Raw genomic sequence first — 17,990 nt, 5'->3', positions numbered from 1 at the left:
CCATGGTACTATGTAGAGTGTTTGAAATGAATGTGGATTCTGGTGTTGATAGAGCATCTCATCCTCCAGCATCACAGCTAAACAAAACGGCATCATTAAGAATGCATGCTAATGGTTTATCCTATAGATCAGTGTGCTTAATATTGATGTATGTATAGATTACAGCCTCTGCCCGTGTCAAGAATGTGGTCAGTTTGTGTGGCGTGTGGTACAGCCGTCTTCTAGAAAGCTAATTGGCATCTGTTCCACAAAGACACACGCTATCATATACCTCAATATTTAATAATATTTAATCATATATATTTAATATAAATATGAATGTATTTGTATTAATATATATAAAATATAATATATTTTGTGGGCCATTTGCGTGCGCGTGTAATTATTTAAAAAATATATATAGTCCACCCACATTTGCACATATATCTAAAATGCACTTTGATATTATCAATATATTTTGCCCCTGAAGCCTGAAGATTTTATATTACAATATATTTTGACATTTGGAAAATATGGAAAGTTTGGTTAATAAACTTCTTTCAACTGAAGTGTTTACACTGTACATTTTTTTGGCCAGAATAAAATCTATTTTTGCAATATGATTTCATTTCAGGACTCCAGCGTTTGTGATTTACTCCAAGGCACATAAAGTCTGTTTTGAAAGTCTGTGTTTGTGCAGATGGTTGTTGCCATAGTGACATAATTACAGTAATTAGCTATGCTACAGTGCATTTGTGTTTGTTAATTCACTTTAGGATTGTACTTTGATCAAATTTATTTGAACACCTACAGACACATGTAGCATCTCTGACAGGGTCAAGTTATATAACTAACACTACTACTTTTTGTAAACAAGATACCATGGTAATGTGGGTTACACTTTTTTTACAGTATGTGTATTTAATGTTTGTGTATTTAATATAATGTGGAATGTTTTCTCTCTCTCTTGTTTTGTTGGTTTAGCTGATGCAGCAGCAGGCGGCGATCATGGCGGCCTCTCATGGCGGTTATTTAGCGCCCAGTGTGGCGTTTCCAGCGACACAGATCCATCAGGTGGGGGCGCTCAACATGAACGGCCTGCCGCCCACTTCGATGACACCTGTGTCAGGTGAGTCTGACACACAACCTTAAAAAAATCTCACATTTGATCTCAAATGTTCCACCTCAAATAAAAAAAAAAATTACCCGAACTGCTAAAAACTTCAGTAATGTAAAATGCTTTGTGAAAGTGGATATTCAACACAACAAATGTAGGGTAGGGTTTTATCCTTAAATGAGTCTTAATTATTTATTGTTATTTTAAACCTTCTGATCAGAAGGCTTCTGCTTAAATGTGTGAAATAACCCTGAAAGTTCCCTATCTGTCGGTCACTACGAGTTATGTCGTGACGACATTAGGGTATTTACCTGGGAACCCGATCATCTCTGATAAGAGAAAACTCCAATGAAATTGGCTAGTGGATTTTGCATACCTGAGCCACTCCCCGTGCATACGGGTATAAAAGGGCGACAGCTTCATCCACTCATCAGATTTTTGCTTCGGAGCCGAGTGGATGAACGTGTTGATCTCCACAAAGCCATTCATCATCTGTCTGGAAGCTGTTCTGGTTGGTGTCACGGCGCGAACAGCTGTGTCCCTGTCTGCAGCGATTCCCCTGGGCACTTCAACTAAAAGAGCAGATTTCCTAAAAGAGCAAATCATGATCGGTTCGCGTCTTTTTAAAGACGTTGTTCTGGCCGTGTCCTCTTGGTTGCGGTTGTTTCCTGTCCTCCGTCAACAGCCACGATCGTTGTCTTCAGTGTCTGGGCATCCAGCACGCTGAAGCTGCGTTCATGGATGCATGCGTTCATTTTGAGCGTGTAACCATGGCAGCGCTGCGATCGCGCCTCTCTCTCCTCACGGGGATGGGAGGTTCTCCCTCTGTCACTACCCGTGCTGGCTTCTCTGCCACGAGCAGAGAACCATCGGCTAGTGCTCTGGGCGATCTGAGGGTTACAGTGAGAGCCTTTCCGCCGGGCCAGTCCCCACGGACCTTCCACTCCTCCCGCAGCAGCTGTTCTGTGCGGTTCCCCGGTGATTCTGCTGTGCCGTCTTACAGCGTGCCCAGCATTTCATTCGGCACGCCGATAGAGGATTAGATGTCGATCGCGGCATCGGGGGATGGGCGTGGCTTGCGCTGCCCAACCCGTCCTGCTGGCTCATTTTCACAATCCGACTCGGCTATGCGATTCAGGTCGCCAGGCGACCTCCTAAGCTCAGCGGCGCTCTTGAGACTTTGGTGGCAGTCTGAGACGCACTTGTCTTCTGCGAGGAGATTGCTGTCCTCCTGGCAAGGATGGCAACTCCATCCCGAGACAATCCGGCTGATTTGGAGTCGATTCGGGAAGCTCAGGTAGACCTGTTTGCTTCCCGCGAGTTCTCCCACTGCCAGCTGTATTACTCCCTGACCGAGGCCCCCCTCGGCACGCACTGGCACACAGCTGCCATCGGGCTGTGCGCAAGTATGCGTTTCCCCCAGTGAGCCTGCTTGCACAGACTCTGTGCAAGGTCAGGGAGGACGAGGATCAGGTATTGATGGTTGCGCCATATTGGCCCACCCGGACCTGGTTTCCGGAAATCATGCTCCTCGCGACAGCCCCTCCTTGGCGCATTCCTCTGAGGAAGGACCTCCTTTCTCAGGGGCTCAGCACCATATGGCACCCGCGTCCAGATCTGTGGAACCTCCATGTGTGGCTACTGGATGGGCAGACTTGAGTGGCCTGCCACAGGCTGTGGTGGACACCATCACTCAGGTTAGAGCTCCTTCGACTAGGCAAGCCTATGCACTGAAGTAGAGTCTGTTCGCAAACTGGTGTTCTTCTCGCCGAGAAGACCCCCGAAGATGCACGATTGGAGTAGTGCTTTCTTTCCTGCAAGAGAGGTTGGAGCGCAGGCTGTCGCCCTCCACCTTGAAAGTGTATGTGGCTGATATTGTGGCCCATCACGATGCAGTGGACGGCCGGTCTCTGGGAAAGCACGATCTCATCGTGAGGTTCCTGAGGGGTGCCAGGAGGTTAAATCCTCCTAGGTCACCCTTGGTGCCCTCCTGGGATCTCTCTATCGTCCTCACTGGACTTCAGAGTGGTCCCTTTGAGCCGCTGGACTCAGTTGAGCTGAAGTTCCTGTCTGCTAAGACAGCGCTCCTGACTGCGCTCACTTCCATCAAGAGGGTCAGGGACCTCTAAGCATTTTCGGTAAGCGAAGAGTGCCTTGTGTTCGGGCCGGCCTACTCTCACGTTGTCCTGAAACCCCAGCATGGATACGTGCCTAAGGTTCCCACCACATCCTTCCGCGATCAGGTGGTGAATCTGCAAGCACTGCCCTCGGAGGAGGCAGACCCAGTCTTGGCGTTGCTGTGTCCCGTAAGAGCGCTGCACATATACGTGGACCGCACCCGGAGCTTCAGAAGCTCTGAGCAGCTCTTTGTCTGCCATGGAGGTCAGCAGAAAGGGAAGGCTGTCTCCAAGCAGAGGTTGGCCCACTGGATAGTGGATGCGATCGCCTTGGCGTACCAATCCCAAGGTGAGCCGTGCCCCCTTGGGGTGAGGGCTCACTCCACACGGAGTGTTGCCTTCTCCAATGCGTTGGCGCACGGCGCCTCTTTGGCAGACATCTGTAGAGCTGCGGGCTGGGTGACACGAACACCTTCGCAAGATTTTACAGTCTCTGCGCTGAGCCATTTTCTTCCCGTGTGTTGGGTAACAGGTAAGTGGCAGGAAGAATTGGTTCCCAAGAGCTGGTGAGCCATTCCCCCTCACCCGGGGTTACGAGCGCCTTTTTCCTCCTCCAGTTCAGTTCCCCAGACGGCAAACCCTGGTGGGGTTCCTCCAGCACCCCCGGCAGTCAGAATGGGCGGAGCAGTCTGACGCCAGGCCCAGTACTGGTGTTAGCTTGCCCGGGTCTCCAGTCAGCCCCTGGACTGGGCTAGGTGTCCATATGGCTTGATTTCCTTCAGGTAATCCCATATGTGTATTCTTCCATGGTAAGGTTTCCCTCTCGGTAAACCCATGTCTTCCCTTTGACAGAGTACTCTGTCAGGCTCTGCTGGCAGCCCTCCTCCCTACGCTTAGGTAGGATCTGCCTCAGAGTCCCATTTCATATGTAGAACTGCCCCAGGCCTGGTTCAGTCCATATCAGTGTCTCCACATGTTACCTCCCTTCGGCAGGATGTGGCCTCCGAAGCACCCTTCTCCGGAAGACTCGCTTCCCCGTCGTTACTGCCAAGCTGTAACAACAAATAGGAAAGACTTGAAGCAATCTTTCGTTGAAGGACGAAATCCCTTCAAAATTCTGTGGTAAAAGGAACAGCGGCTTGGCTATCTCCAGCAGCGATGTACTCACCTGTGGTCCCTGCGGGTACCAAGGTCAGCGAATGTGCGCTGGGGCGATGGGAAGGCTGCGACCTTTTGCATGGCATTTGTCTGACACACGCTAGCTTGTCAGCGTCTGCATGCCACAAGGTTATGACGGGGTTCAGGTTGTGGCGCTTTCCATAGACCCCTAATGTCGTCACGACATAACTCGTAATGACCGACAGATGGGGAACGTCTCGGTTACATACGTAACCCTCGTTCCCTGATGTAGGGAACGGAGATGTTATGTCCCCATGCCACAATCTTGAATCATTGCTGGTTGCCAGGGACACGCTCTCGGCTCCTCAGTGGAAAATCTGATGAGTAGATGCACCTGTCGCCCTTTTATACTCGTATGCACGGGGAGTGGCTCAGGTATGCAAAATCCACTAGCCAATTTCATTGGCGTTTTCTCTTATCAGAGGTGATCGGGGCTCCCAGGCAAATCCCCTAATGTCGTCACGACATAACGTCTCCGTTCCCTCCATCAGGGAACGAGGGTTACGTACGTAACCGAGATATATAAAGTCTTATAAAAAAAACTTGTGAAGTGATTTTTTTATAACACCTTACAATAAGGTTCCATTTATTAACATTAATTAACTACATTAGGTAACATTAACTTACAAGAGGGATATTATAGTTAACTAAACCTAAAAAAACATTTTCATTACTTGAAATAAAACAAACAAAGGGAAATAAAATATTAAAGCTTAAACTTATTTTATTTAAAATAAAAAATCTGTAAAATAAATAAGTAAAAAAGCTAAAATAACTAAAATACTAATTTAAAATAAAAATAAATATTTCAGCTAGTTGCGAAGGCAACATTTCTAATTTTCATTTAGTGTAATTTTTGAAGTACTAAAATAACTAAAACTAAATCAACTAAAAGTAATAAATAAAAATGAATAAAAACATGATGTGTATGAATTGAATGAGTAAAAAATTATAAAAACAAATAAAATTACTAAAACTTTAACTAAAATTACAGTCAAAACAGAAAATATAAAACTAAAATTTACTTCAAACTACAAAAACAACAAACACACATATACATATCTGTGTGTGTGTGTGACAGTATAACAATGATACTGAAATAACTGGCTTACAATGAAATTTTTTTCTACATTATTAATGTTAATTTCATCATTTACTAATACATTTTTCAGATGAAAAGCTCTATGTATTGACATTATTTAATGCACAGTAAACTAACATAAACAATTAACAGTTGTATTTATTTGTAATTCAGTTCAGTTGTATTTCAGTTGTAATTATTAACAAAGATTAATAAATGTTGTAAAAAATATATATATTGCAGATTTTTAGTTCTTGTTAATCAATACATAAACTATTGTTAAGAAATGAGACCTTATTGTAAAGCATTGTCTTCTTTAAGATTTATTTCTTAAAGTGCATTTTTAATGTAATATTGTGGGGGGGATAGTGATAAGTCACTATATTTTTTGTTACATGTGTTACATTAGATCAGTTACTGAGTATCCCAGATTTTCACTCCGTTTGTTGATCAAAGCACATCTCACGCTGAATATCAGCTTTCACTCCCACCTGACCTGATCTGTGTCACGGACTGGAACGCGCTAGAGATTCCTATTGATCCATGGGAATCGATGAGCTGGATGTGAACCACATGTCATGGATGCGTTTCAGATGGTGACCGCCGCAAACACACACACAAACACTCACAGCTGCAGGCTCACGCTCCTGTAGCAGACTCTTAAAGACGGGATACAGGATAGTCCACAGGGTCCCGTGTGAAAACAAGCTGCTGAATTTGAGAAGCATTTAAAAATCCATCCGCCAGTCAGGATTTCAACTGCAGACATGTTGAAGGTGCTCTGTAAATGTTCAGAACAAACCATTTTTGTCTATATTTAGGAGAACACTAGCATGTAGTTGAGCTCTGAGCTGACACACATGTACAGAACTGATAGTCCAGTTTTGATTTCAAAGGCTCTTTAATTATGTATACATGCAGCTCCCCAAAAGGCACATGGATTTGATTCGGCCGCATTATGATTGGCTTGAGCCTCCTGTAATTGCACGCAGTTTGAAATGCCAGGCCTTTGACAAGCTTAATCATCTGGCGCTCGAGTGATCTGTGCCACACAAAACAGATGCTTTCATCTGCGCGCACAATGACCTTTAGTCTGGGTGCTGTTCTGGGCTCAGCGTTTGCCTTTCATATCCTAATGAAACTAATGATGTGACCAGCAGGATGTTGATCTGAGACCAGTGCGCTCTGATGCTTTGTGCAAATCTGTCCGGGGGTCACTTCCCCTCCGACTAACAGCTACTGATCACATTTAACTGCCACCCTTCTCCTTATAAATTTACATTTATACAGTGGTGGAAAGAGTCCTTAAAAAATACTCTCAAGTAAAAGTAAATGTAGTTTGAGTAGAGTAAAAGTACTTGTCCAAAAAACTACTTGAGTAAGAGTAAAAGAGTAGCCTATTTAAAAGTACTCATGAGTATTTAGTACTGAGCTGTGGATTCTACCCCCTTATAATAACTGCTCTACACTGAAATTTATACATTTGTGACCCTGGAGCACAAAAGCAGTCTTAAGTCGCTGGGGTATATTTGTAGCAATAGCCAAAAATTCATTGTATGGGTCAAAATGATCCATTTTTATTTTATGCCAAAAATCATTAAGATATTAAGTAAAGATCATGTTCCATGAAGATATTTTGTAAATTTCCTACTGTAAATATAGCAAAACGTAATTCTTGAGTAGTAATATGCATTGCTAAGAACTTCATTTGGACAATTTTAAAGACGATTTTCTCAATATTTAGATTTTTTTACACCCTCAGATTCCAGATTTTCAAATAGTTGTATCTCTGCCAAATATTGTCCGATCCTAACAAACCATACATCAATGGAAAGTTTATTTACTCAGCTTTCAGATGATGTATAGATCTCAATTTTGAAAAATTGACACTTATGACTGGTTTTGTGGTCCAGAGTAACTTTTAAAAAACGTTGTACATTCTGTAATTCACATTATCTTTTTGTCATAAAGAATGAAGAATATCTATCATCCAACAGTTTTCATTTTGACTGCCAACTCTTTAAAACGCATCAAAACAGCACGGAAACAGTATTCAGTTGAAAGATTATTCTCAGTACAATTATCTCCATTTAAATCATAAAGTTTGAAAACTAGATTTAAAATCATGTGTAAGGCCACTGAGACAGCATGCTGTTGTTGCACATAAAATATTAATGTTTAGAATAGTGCAAATACAAACACCATTAGAAACTCATAGTTCAGCATCACACACCATGATATGGGTTAAAATGAGAGCCCATTTCTCTCCAAAACGGTGCCAGTTTTGCAATAAAGAAATAAGAATAACTAAACTTGATAATTTATGTTACAATTTTAACATAAATGCACATTGTTCTAGAAGGATGGCATCATGCCATACCTTTTACACATTTACTCGAATTATGTTGAAAAAACAAATTGTAAGGAAAAATGCATTAAATTGCAAAGTATTTCTGGGGAAACTTTTTCAAAAGAAAACACAAACGCATGTCTCTTTGCTGAACCGCGGCGGTCTCGGTGAATCAGCAGCATCCACAACTGAATGGAACAAAAAGTGTTGAACTTGGAAATTGTTCATGCGCAAGTGCACTTGCTAAATGAATGTGGATTGTATAAACTGGATAAAAAAAAAAAAAATAAATAAAAAAAAAGTTTATAAATGAGCTGCAGTTTTATTACATCACACGTAATAAAGTAAGTAGTAAGTTTAGTAAGCAGAAATCCGAAATTTACCTTCACGTATTAGAGGAAAATGTGACTGAATTGATGCTTGAAGAATGCACTTCCAGTAGCCATGATAAACAGCAGTTGGCGGTTAAGGTTTTCTATGCACAATTTGATTTGATGAAAGTCACGAGACCAATTACTATCTCTCTATCTAATCTAATTAATGGATGAAAATAAAATGAAAATAAGCATGTAACGACCACAAACGGAGGAAAATAGAAGAGTAAAAGTACCGATACATCACTTAAGATGTACTCAACAACTGAGTACTGAGAAAAACTGCTCTGTAGGTTTGCTCTCCACAGCCCGGGACTGGGCAATGACAGTTGACCTGGAAAGGGAACTGAAAATTCCAACATACATCACCCAGTCCAATTTGAGACCTGACATCATCTTGTACCCCTTTTCCACCAAAGCAGTTCCAGGTGCTAGTTCAGAGCCAGTGCTATAGCCGGTTCTTAGTTGGTTCGACTGGCGAGCACTTTAAGAACCGGTTGCTTTTCCACAGGCTAGAGAGCCAATACAGAGCCAGGTCTTACGTCACTGAATACGTTTCATGTTTCGGTTCACTAGCGCGGCACAACAGGCTTGTTCGAGGTGCATCAGCGCCACGCAGATCGATCGATCGATCGGCACAGAACACACTAAAGCACAGCGAGAGCGATCCAAAAGCATAAAGAGCCGTCTGCTTTCCAGTCGCTCCCGCAGCACCCCGATATCACACCGAACGGTCCGCGCAGCACTGATCTATCCCGGACAAGCCTAAACAAACTATCAGCAATGGCGGACGTTGCGTTGCTATTGATGTTCATGGCTTTGCGAACCTACATCGGCATCCAAACACGGCGAATCAAACGTGTTAGCTTTTAACTGCTATTTCAAATATGGCTGTCCAAGTTTCTGTTCGTCTTGTTGGTCACGGTAACCCAGCCCCTGACGCAAGCGGTTCTTCCTTCTAGCCCAGCAATGTTTTGGTGCTACTTACGAACCGCTTTTACTGGTTTGGAGCTGGTGCTTTGGGTGTCGAAAAACAAAGAACCGGTTTGAAACTAGGCTCTGGCTCCGAACCAGCACTGGAACTGCCTTGGTGGAAAAGGGGTATTGGTCTCTGAGGCCACAAAACAACTGATCTTGGTGGAGCTGACAGTGCCCTGGGAGGAGATGGAGGAGGCTCAAGAGAGAAAGAGGGAGAAATACCAAGAACTGGTGGAGGATTGTCGGAGGAACAGATGGAGGACCAGGTGTATGCCAGTAGAGGTGGGCAGCAGGGGATTTGACACACACAAACCAGGATGAAGATGAGGGAGCTGACTTTAAGAGAAAAGCAAGTAATTTGGATGCTAAAAGAAAAGAGGAAGTCAATTAGAGCTATAGCAAAATTAAAGGCCATGGTGAGCCAGAAGAGTTTTGGAACTGTGTTTATGGACCGATGAGACAAAGATGAACCTTTATCTAAGTGATGGGAAAGCAAAAATGTGGAGAAAAAAAGGGAACTGCAAATGATCCCAAGCCTAAAGCCTCATCTGTAAAGCATGGTGGAGGTGGTGTCATGGCATGGGCATGCATGGCTGTCTCTGGAACAGGCCCTCTCAACTTTACTGATGACTTAATGTATGATGGCAGTAGCAGAATGAATTTGGAAGGGTACAAAACCATCTTGCCTACCAATATTCAAGAAAATGCCACCAGATTCATTGGGAAGTGCTTCATATTGCATCAGGACAATGACCCAAAACACCCTGCCAGTTCAGTCAATGAGTTTGTAAGGGCAAAGAAATGGAAAGTCTTAGATTGCCCAAGTCAATCTCCAGATTTAAATCTGATTGAACATGAATTTCACCAGCTGAAGAGGAGAGTAAAGGCAGAAACTCCCCAAAATAAGCAGCAATTGGAATTGGCTGCATTAAAGGCTGGGAAAAGTATTTCAAAGGATGAGACCAAGAGTCTGGTGATGTCTATGGGTCACAGACTCACTGCTGTGATTGTGTGCAAGGGATCTGCAACTAAATAATAGCTTTTAATCTTTTATATCTGCCTTATGTTCAACTGTCCCAATACTTATGCTCACATCAATGAGTGGCATGAACTCTAAAAGTGCTGTTCTTTTTATTTGGTAAAACATCTATGTGTTGAAACGGCTAATAATAAAATGTGACATTCTGTAGTTTTGTCTCATATTCATCTTTTAATCATGTTTGTAAATGTCTTGACTCCACAGCCAACAGAGCAATTTTGTATTTACTGTTCCAATACTTTTGGAGGGGACTATATTTTATTTTAGCACACTATTATAATACACACTATTTCTCCACATTGACAATGTAATATACTGAGTGTACATACAAACACATTTATATACACAATAAAACCATACACTCGCCCAGCATCCACTCTGTGTATTGATTTGACTTTTACTCTAACCTCCTACTGACTTTTGCAACTGTGTGTGTGTGTGTGTGTGTGTGGTTAGGAGAAACAGAGAGTATCTTGGAGTCTGTGGAACAGACAGTAGTAGACATGGAAACCTAATTTATCATGGCTCCATGGGACCTGAAAAGCACAAAGCACTGCAAAAGACACAAAAGCTCTCCTGGGCCTGTGCTGTCCCACACTCACATGGTGATTCCTGCTCTGTAAAGAGTAAATATTTGGCTACAGCTGTGCTGTGATGTGACTTTCTGCAGCAGTAAATGCAAATCCACTCATTACCTGTTTAGCTAGCAGTCAAGAGCTGTACGTACAGAATACCCTGAGTGACTTCAAGTTTTGTAGGGCAAGATTTCACAGCTTCTGTTTTTTTTTTCCCTCTAGTCTTGCGACTAAAGCAGACTTTTGACTGTCAGCATAAAATCTGGTCCTATTTGCAGCTTTTTCTGGCCAAGAACAGCACATTCCTTTTAAGAATTTTTAGCCAAAATGACTGAAAATTAAGGTGCTCAATTATTGTATGTAAAAAAGGTTTTTGTCTAGGTGTTGTCATTAATTGTAAAGGGATATTTCACCCAAAAATGAAATCTGGCATCATTTATTCACCCTCATGCTGTTCCAAACCTGTATGACTGACGGTCGTCTGTGGAACACAGAATGGATTTGTTTCTTTGACCATACAGTGGAAGGCATTGCTTTTTTAGCACATTTTTACAGTATGGAAAAAGCAGCCATTCTTCCAAATATCTTCTTTTATATTCCACACAAGAAGGTTTTGGAATAACATGAAGGTGACAATGTTGTTATTGTTAACTTAAACTATTTAAATTAAATAAATAAATAAAATCCAATTAAATTGAAAATTTAAAAAAGCCAAAATAAAATAAAATAAAATATAACTAAATTAAATACCTAAATTTGGTTTGAGTTTATTACAAAATAAATCAATAAATAAAAATAAAAATTACTAAAATTCGCTGGAAATAAAACTTTTTAACATAAAACATTTTTTAAAAATTAACATTATTCGCTGGAATAATGTTAATGCTACTCATGTTACAAAGTCACTAAAACTAAAATTAAAATCAAAGCAAACAAAAAAACTAAAATAAATGCTAATTTAAAATATGAATAAATACTGTAATAGTATAAAACTGACACGGCAAGTCAGTAAAAATGCACTGTTTTTTTTTTGTTTGTTTCACTGGTGTTTTTTTATTATGCATTTATGCCAGGACATTTTCTATAGAATTTTTATTTCCGTGTAAAATAAGAAATAATTTTATTTTCTGTTTTTTAGCATGCACTGATTGTGTGTGTTTGAAGCATAAATTAGCACATTGTGGGCCAGCTTTGCTAACAGCTTGCGCCAGCGTTAACTGTCTTTTGGCATTAAAATAGTACTGTCAGGTTTTACTAAAGACGCGCAGTGAAGAATTAGCACTGAAAAGGCGTGGACACAGTTATTTTTTGCGCTTGACCTTATTGAATGTGAATTTGTAGGAGTTTCCCTTTCAGATGCAAAATTTATGGGAGGAGAGTATTCAAATGAATCACACAACATATTTTACTAACGCTATTTAAATATATTGTAAAATATAATTTATTCCTGTGATGTAAATCTGAATTTTCAGCATCATCACTCCAGTCTAGAGTGTTCCTTCAGAAATCATTCGAATATGCTGATTTAAACATTTCTTATTATTATCAATGTCTCAAATCAGTTGTGCTGCTTAATATTTTTGTGTAATATATTTTTTTCAGGAGTCTTTGACTAATAGAAAGTTCTAAAGTACTGCATTTATTTTAAATAGAACAGTATGAGTGTCTTTACTGTCCCTTTTGAGGGCCCTTAACCAAGATGGTCTGTGAGTTTAACCAGGTTCAGACAGCTGAGACTTAATGACTTAAACCAGTTTGGACTAGAAGAAACCATCTACTATGCTACAGAATCCATCTACCATCTTAAGCTGGATTTTCCAGCAGTGAACAGGAGTGTTTCACGAGACCGGACAGAACAGAAACACACAATGTGTTTGATTTGACTCTCTTCATTCGATTGTAGATCAGACATTAAAGAGCGCAGTCCTCAGAGAGACCAGCAGACACCCTTCAAAGTCAACAAAACACAGTGTGCACTACACAAAGGAGGCAGCAGGCAGGATGATATTTCTCTGGCTCTCTCAGGTGTTTGTATTTCTCTGCTATTTCATCATGAGCGCTGTTTATCCTATTTGAAACTTTTTTTGTAGTATAAATCGACTCCCATATTCCTTGTATGCAAAGCTCATATTCTACACAACATCTAGTCTCGCGTAGCCAGACCTTCAGACTGGACTGAAAGTCTGGAATGGATGTCCGCTTTCATTGGCCAAGGCGAATTTAAAATATTTCACATACTTTTGAAAATCCAGCGTTTAGTTGACCCTGATAAGCGTTCGTCGTCACATTTGTAAACGTGACAGCTTTCTTCACTCGCGTCTCCCGGAAATCCGATTTAACTCAACCAGTCAGATGACGACTTCGACATTCCTGAAGTGTTTCCAAAAAAGTGTGCCATGTGCATCAGATGTTTAGCCAATGTTCCGAGGGCGTAACGTCTGAGGCTGAGACTACACAACATCTAACATGCAGTGTTCCTTTTTAATAAAACGGTTCATTTTCCGGTGATTATTGTGTTTTCCTGTGCAGTGTGTGTATGTTGGATTGTGTTTGCCTCTCTTCTAGGGCTAACCGAGCTGTTTTTCTAACCACCTGCTCTTCTACAGTTTGATTGACAGAAAAGTTGAAGCGTGTTGATCTGTGCAACATTAGATACAGCCAGCAGCGCATCAGACATGTACATAATCACGCTTCTGCATCAAATCGTACACAGTTGCCGTACTGTGTGGTTTGTAAACCTTTATGAGGCTTTGCTTTGTGCTTTTGCTTTTAAAGTGAGATTTTTTTCATAATTCTGAAAGACGTTTCTTCTGCGCACCAAGGCTGCATTTATTTGATCATAAATAGAGTAAAACAGTAATACTGTGAAATATTATTCTAAATGAAAATAACTGGTTTCTATTGTAATATATTGTAAAATGTAATTTATTTCTGTGATCAAAGCTGTATTTTCAGCATCATTACTCCAGTCTTCAGTGTCACTTGATCCTTCAGAAATCATTCTAATATACTGATTTGCTGCTCAAGAAACATTTCTGATTGTTATCAATGTTAAAAACAGATGTGCTGCTTCATATTTTTGTGAGACCTGCGATAAAAAAATTATTGAAATAGGAAATAAATGTTTTCAAATTTTCTGAGCTGATTTGGGGGTAAAAATTAAAATATGTAAACGGTACAAACGGACTGAAAAAAAAAAGATCGTCTAGTATCTTTGCCTAGTTTTCTATTACAAATATCTGAACATTCTTGAATCAAGATGCATTTACTTGAGAAATAACAAGAAAAATCTGGTTTCCCTTTGAATTAAGTTGATTTTTCTAAGCCTACTGATAGATTTTTTTTTCTTATTTTAAGCATAAACACCCAATTGTGACCAGTTTTTCAGAAAACAAGGCTCAATATCTGAAATAATTGTACTTCTAAAGTAAATGTGTCTTGATTTAAGAATGTTTAGATATTTATACTGGAAAACAAGACAAAAATATGAAGTAAGAAAAGAGTACTGAGTACTGTAATTGTATAAATAACTAAAATATTAATGACAGCATTAAACATGGGAATGTGCAGAATTTGGAGTTTAATTCCATGGACATCTGTAGAGTTATCTGCAGATCCAGGAGTGCACAGTTGTTAATCATTTGATTACATCCATCACCTTATGTAACGAAACAAATTGAAATAAATCAGCATCTATCATACTGATTCACTTCACAGGAAGTGGCTTAGATTGTTTACAGGAAAGCATCACATATATTGCAAACTAATATGTTTTCCTGAGCAATTCACTTAGAATTCAGAATGAACACACAGGCGTGTGGAAACCCCAGATCATGGCTGAATTTGCCCCGCAGGCATAAACTGGTTACATCCACAGTGTGCTGAATCGATATCAGCTGTCAGCACATTCTGACGTGGAATCAATTGGGGTGTAGAATCGATGCGGAGAACTGAGTTGAAACAGCACAATATCATTAAAACGCCAGTAATTAAAAGTGATTCCAGCTTGTGAAGTTCAGTGTGCACATGACGCTTGTCTCGGATCAGTGATTTCTGTGTCCGTCTCACCGCAGGCTTGAGCTCTCCGCCGGCTAATCTGGCCTCCTCTGCCATGCCGAGCATCATGACTCCCATTGTTAACGGATTCAGTGGAATCCCTCACCAAGCCAACGGTCATCCGGTAGAGGCGATGTACACCAACGGCCTGCCGCCGTACTCCACCCAGAGCCCCACCGCAACCGACACGCTCCAGCAGGCCTTCACGGGCGTCCAGCAATACACAGGTACTGCACACACTAGTGGAGATCTCAGTTAGGTTTCCTTTAAGTGTCAGTGTTTCTCCTAAAATTCCTTTGGACACAAAAGTTGTCATCCAGCAAGAGTGTACAGCTGTGAAATGAATTTGAATCTGACCACAGTTTGAGACATTGTTGAGAACTCATCTGAAGCTCTAGAGGAGATACGGTTTCTTCTAGACAATGCTGAGATTAAATGGAGAAAAAAAAATTGACTTTTGCTTGCATTTCCTGCTTCTCAGATGTTTAATATCTGAAATACCTCAATTGTTTCTCCTAGACAACAATGAGATCAAATGGAGAACAAATTTGCTTAAAGGGTGACACAGGCATAATAAAATTAGCCTGTGTTTTACTCACCCTCGAGGCATCCTAGGTGTATATGACTTTCTTCTTTCAGACAAATCCAATCGGAGGTATATTAAAAATTGTCCTGGCTATTCCAAGCGTTATCATTGCAGTTGGCGGGTGTTTCTGTTCAACAGTCCACAAGATGTCAAACAAAACGTGCGCATTCATAATAAAACATGCTTCGCATGGATTCGCTACAGGAGGCCTTTAGTCACCACCCGGAGCCATGTGAGGCACATTTTATTATGGATGCGCACGCTTTATTTGACATATTGGACTGTTGAACAGAAACACCCCCCCCACTGCAATGAGAACGCTTGGAATAGCCAGGACAATTTTTAATATAACTCCGATTGGATTTGTCTGAAGTCATATACATCAAGGATGCCTCGAAGGTGAGTAAAACACAGGTTAATTTTAATTTTTGGGTGAACTAGCCCACAATCTAACCTAATCTTTGCAAAATGGACACAGTTTGAGACATTGTTGAGATCTCGTCTGAAACTCTAGACTAGAGGAGGTATGTGTGAGATTACTGGAAAATTTCAAGCCAGGACACTCAGTTTGTTTTCCATTTAATCTAATTTTCGTCTAGGAGAAGCAATTGACATATTTGAGATATGGCAATTTTAGAAATGTTGTTTAATATATAATGTATTTTTGCAAAATGAGCATGTTTGAGACATTGTTGAGATCTCGTCTGAAACTAGAGGAGACGTGAGATTACTGGGGTCTTTCTCTTTTAGGAAACATAGAAACATCTGAGAGGAGACCCAAGTAGAAAAAAAACAAATCCATTTAATTTGAGTATTGTCTAGAAGAATCCAGAGATATTATACTTGAGATATCATGTTTGCATCTTTCCAAACCTGAGCTGAGATTGTAAAGAGATCTCATTTGAGATTTTCATTCCATGCAGTCAATATTTTCACATGTCACTTTCATAGAAAAATAACTTTCCTCATGGAGTGTTATTGCTGGTAGGTGACTTTGCTGTGATTGAAACCTCAGGTTGTATTTGAATTTTCTGGATATTACTGCTATCATACGGATGCCTAGAGATCTGTCATTTTAAATCAGTTTGATATATGATGAACGTGCTTTCAGATTTCATTGCACTGTGATCCTGTCATATTTCATTAGCATATAAAGGTCAACTTTCGTCTTGTCCTTATTCTTGCCTCATCTGTGCCTCTCTCTCTCTCTCTCTCTCTCATGTATGATTATGCATATATCTGCAGCCATATATCCTGCCACAACACTGACCCCTATAGGTCAGACACTGCCACAGCCTGCTCAAATCATCCAGCAGCAACAGCAGCAGCAGCGGGAAGGTGAGTGACAGAAATCACAGCTTTCATTTCTCTCACTAATGACTGTCTTTCACAGTCTCTGGTGTACGGGCATCCCTACAGCCCCTCGTGCTGTTATGAGCCAATGTTTCAAGTTTCAATCACATCAGGTGTCAGATGTTTCCTGATTGGCCCGCTGCATTTGAACTTTTTAAATGGCACAAATCATAAAACATTAAAAGAACATCTCTAAGTGAGCACAAAAATGCTAAATAAAGACTAGAATGCTCACTGTTTCTATCAGTGATAATGTTGTGATTTGTTTGAGGGTGTTGCCCATTTCTGCCGAGGAAAAAAATACACCAAGTTAATGGTAAATGAGAAAAAAAAAATCCAGAAAAACACATTTCAAAAAAGTTATAAATTGATTTGCATTTTAATGAGTCACATAAGTATTTGACCCCTTCACAAAACGTGACAGTACTTGGTGGAAAAACCCTTGTTGGCAATCACAGAGGTCAGACGTTTCTTGTAGCTGGTTCTTGCACCAGGTTTGCACACATCTCAGGAGGGATTTTGTCCGACTCCTCTTTGCAGATCCTCTCCAAGTCATTAAGGTTTCTAGGCTGACGTTTGGCAACTCGAACCTTCAGCTCCTTCCACAGGTTTCTATGGGATTAAGGTCTGGAGACTGGGTAGGCCACTCCAGGACCTTAATGTACTTCTTCTTGAGCCACTCCTTTGTTGCCTTGGCCGTGTGTTTTGGGTCATTGTCATGCTGGAATGCCCATCCATGACCCATATTCAATGCCCTGGCTCGCTTCAATGCCCTGGCCCTGATGGTACATGGCTCCATCCGTCGTCCCTTTGATGCGGTGCAGTTGTCTTGTCCCCTTAGCAGAAAAATACCCCCAAAGCATAATGTTTCTACCGCCATGTTTGACGGTGGGGATGGTGTTCTTGGTGTCAAAGGCAGTATTCCTCCTCCTCCAAACACGGCGAGTTGAGTTGATGCCAAAGAGCTATATTTTGGTCTCGTCTGACCACAACACTTTCACCCAGTTCTCCTCTGAATCATTAGCAAGCTACAGACGGGCCTGTACATGTGCTTTCTTGAGCAGGGGGACCTTGTGGGTGCTGCAGGATTTCAGTCCTTCACGCCATATTGTGTTACCAATTGTTTTCTTGGTGACTATGGTCCCAGCTGCCTTGAGATCATTGACAAGATCCTCCCGTGTAGTTCTGGACTGATTCCTCACCGTT

At 41.0% G+C, this 17,990-nt stretch overlaps 1 protein-coding gene across 1 annotated transcript in view; it reads left to right on the top strand.

The window, feature by feature from the left end:
- LOC306846067 (CUGBP Elav-like family member 5) overlaps window positions 1-17,990 on the top strand; it is a gene marked incomplete at both ends in the record, with an annotated part of 166,484 nt that overhangs the window by 144,626 nt on the left and 3,868 nt on the right. The window contains 3 exons of the mRNA XM_079379160.1: window positions 964-1,112; window positions 14,837-15,072; window positions 16,677-16,769. Of these exons, the coding sequence (XP_079235286.1) occupies window positions 964-1,112; window positions 14,837-15,072; window positions 16,677-16,769 (478 nt within the window). The remainder of the gene's footprint in view (window positions 1-963; window positions 1,113-14,836; window positions 15,073-16,676; window positions 16,770-17,990) is intronic.

This window comes from Barbus barbus (genome assembly GCF_936440315.1).
Source record: "Barbus barbus genome assembly, chromosome: 26".
Taxonomy (NCBI): Eukaryota; Metazoa; Chordata; class Actinopteri; order Cypriniformes; family Cyprinidae; genus Barbus; species Barbus barbus.
This window is presented reverse-complemented; position numbering and strand designations above follow the sequence as displayed.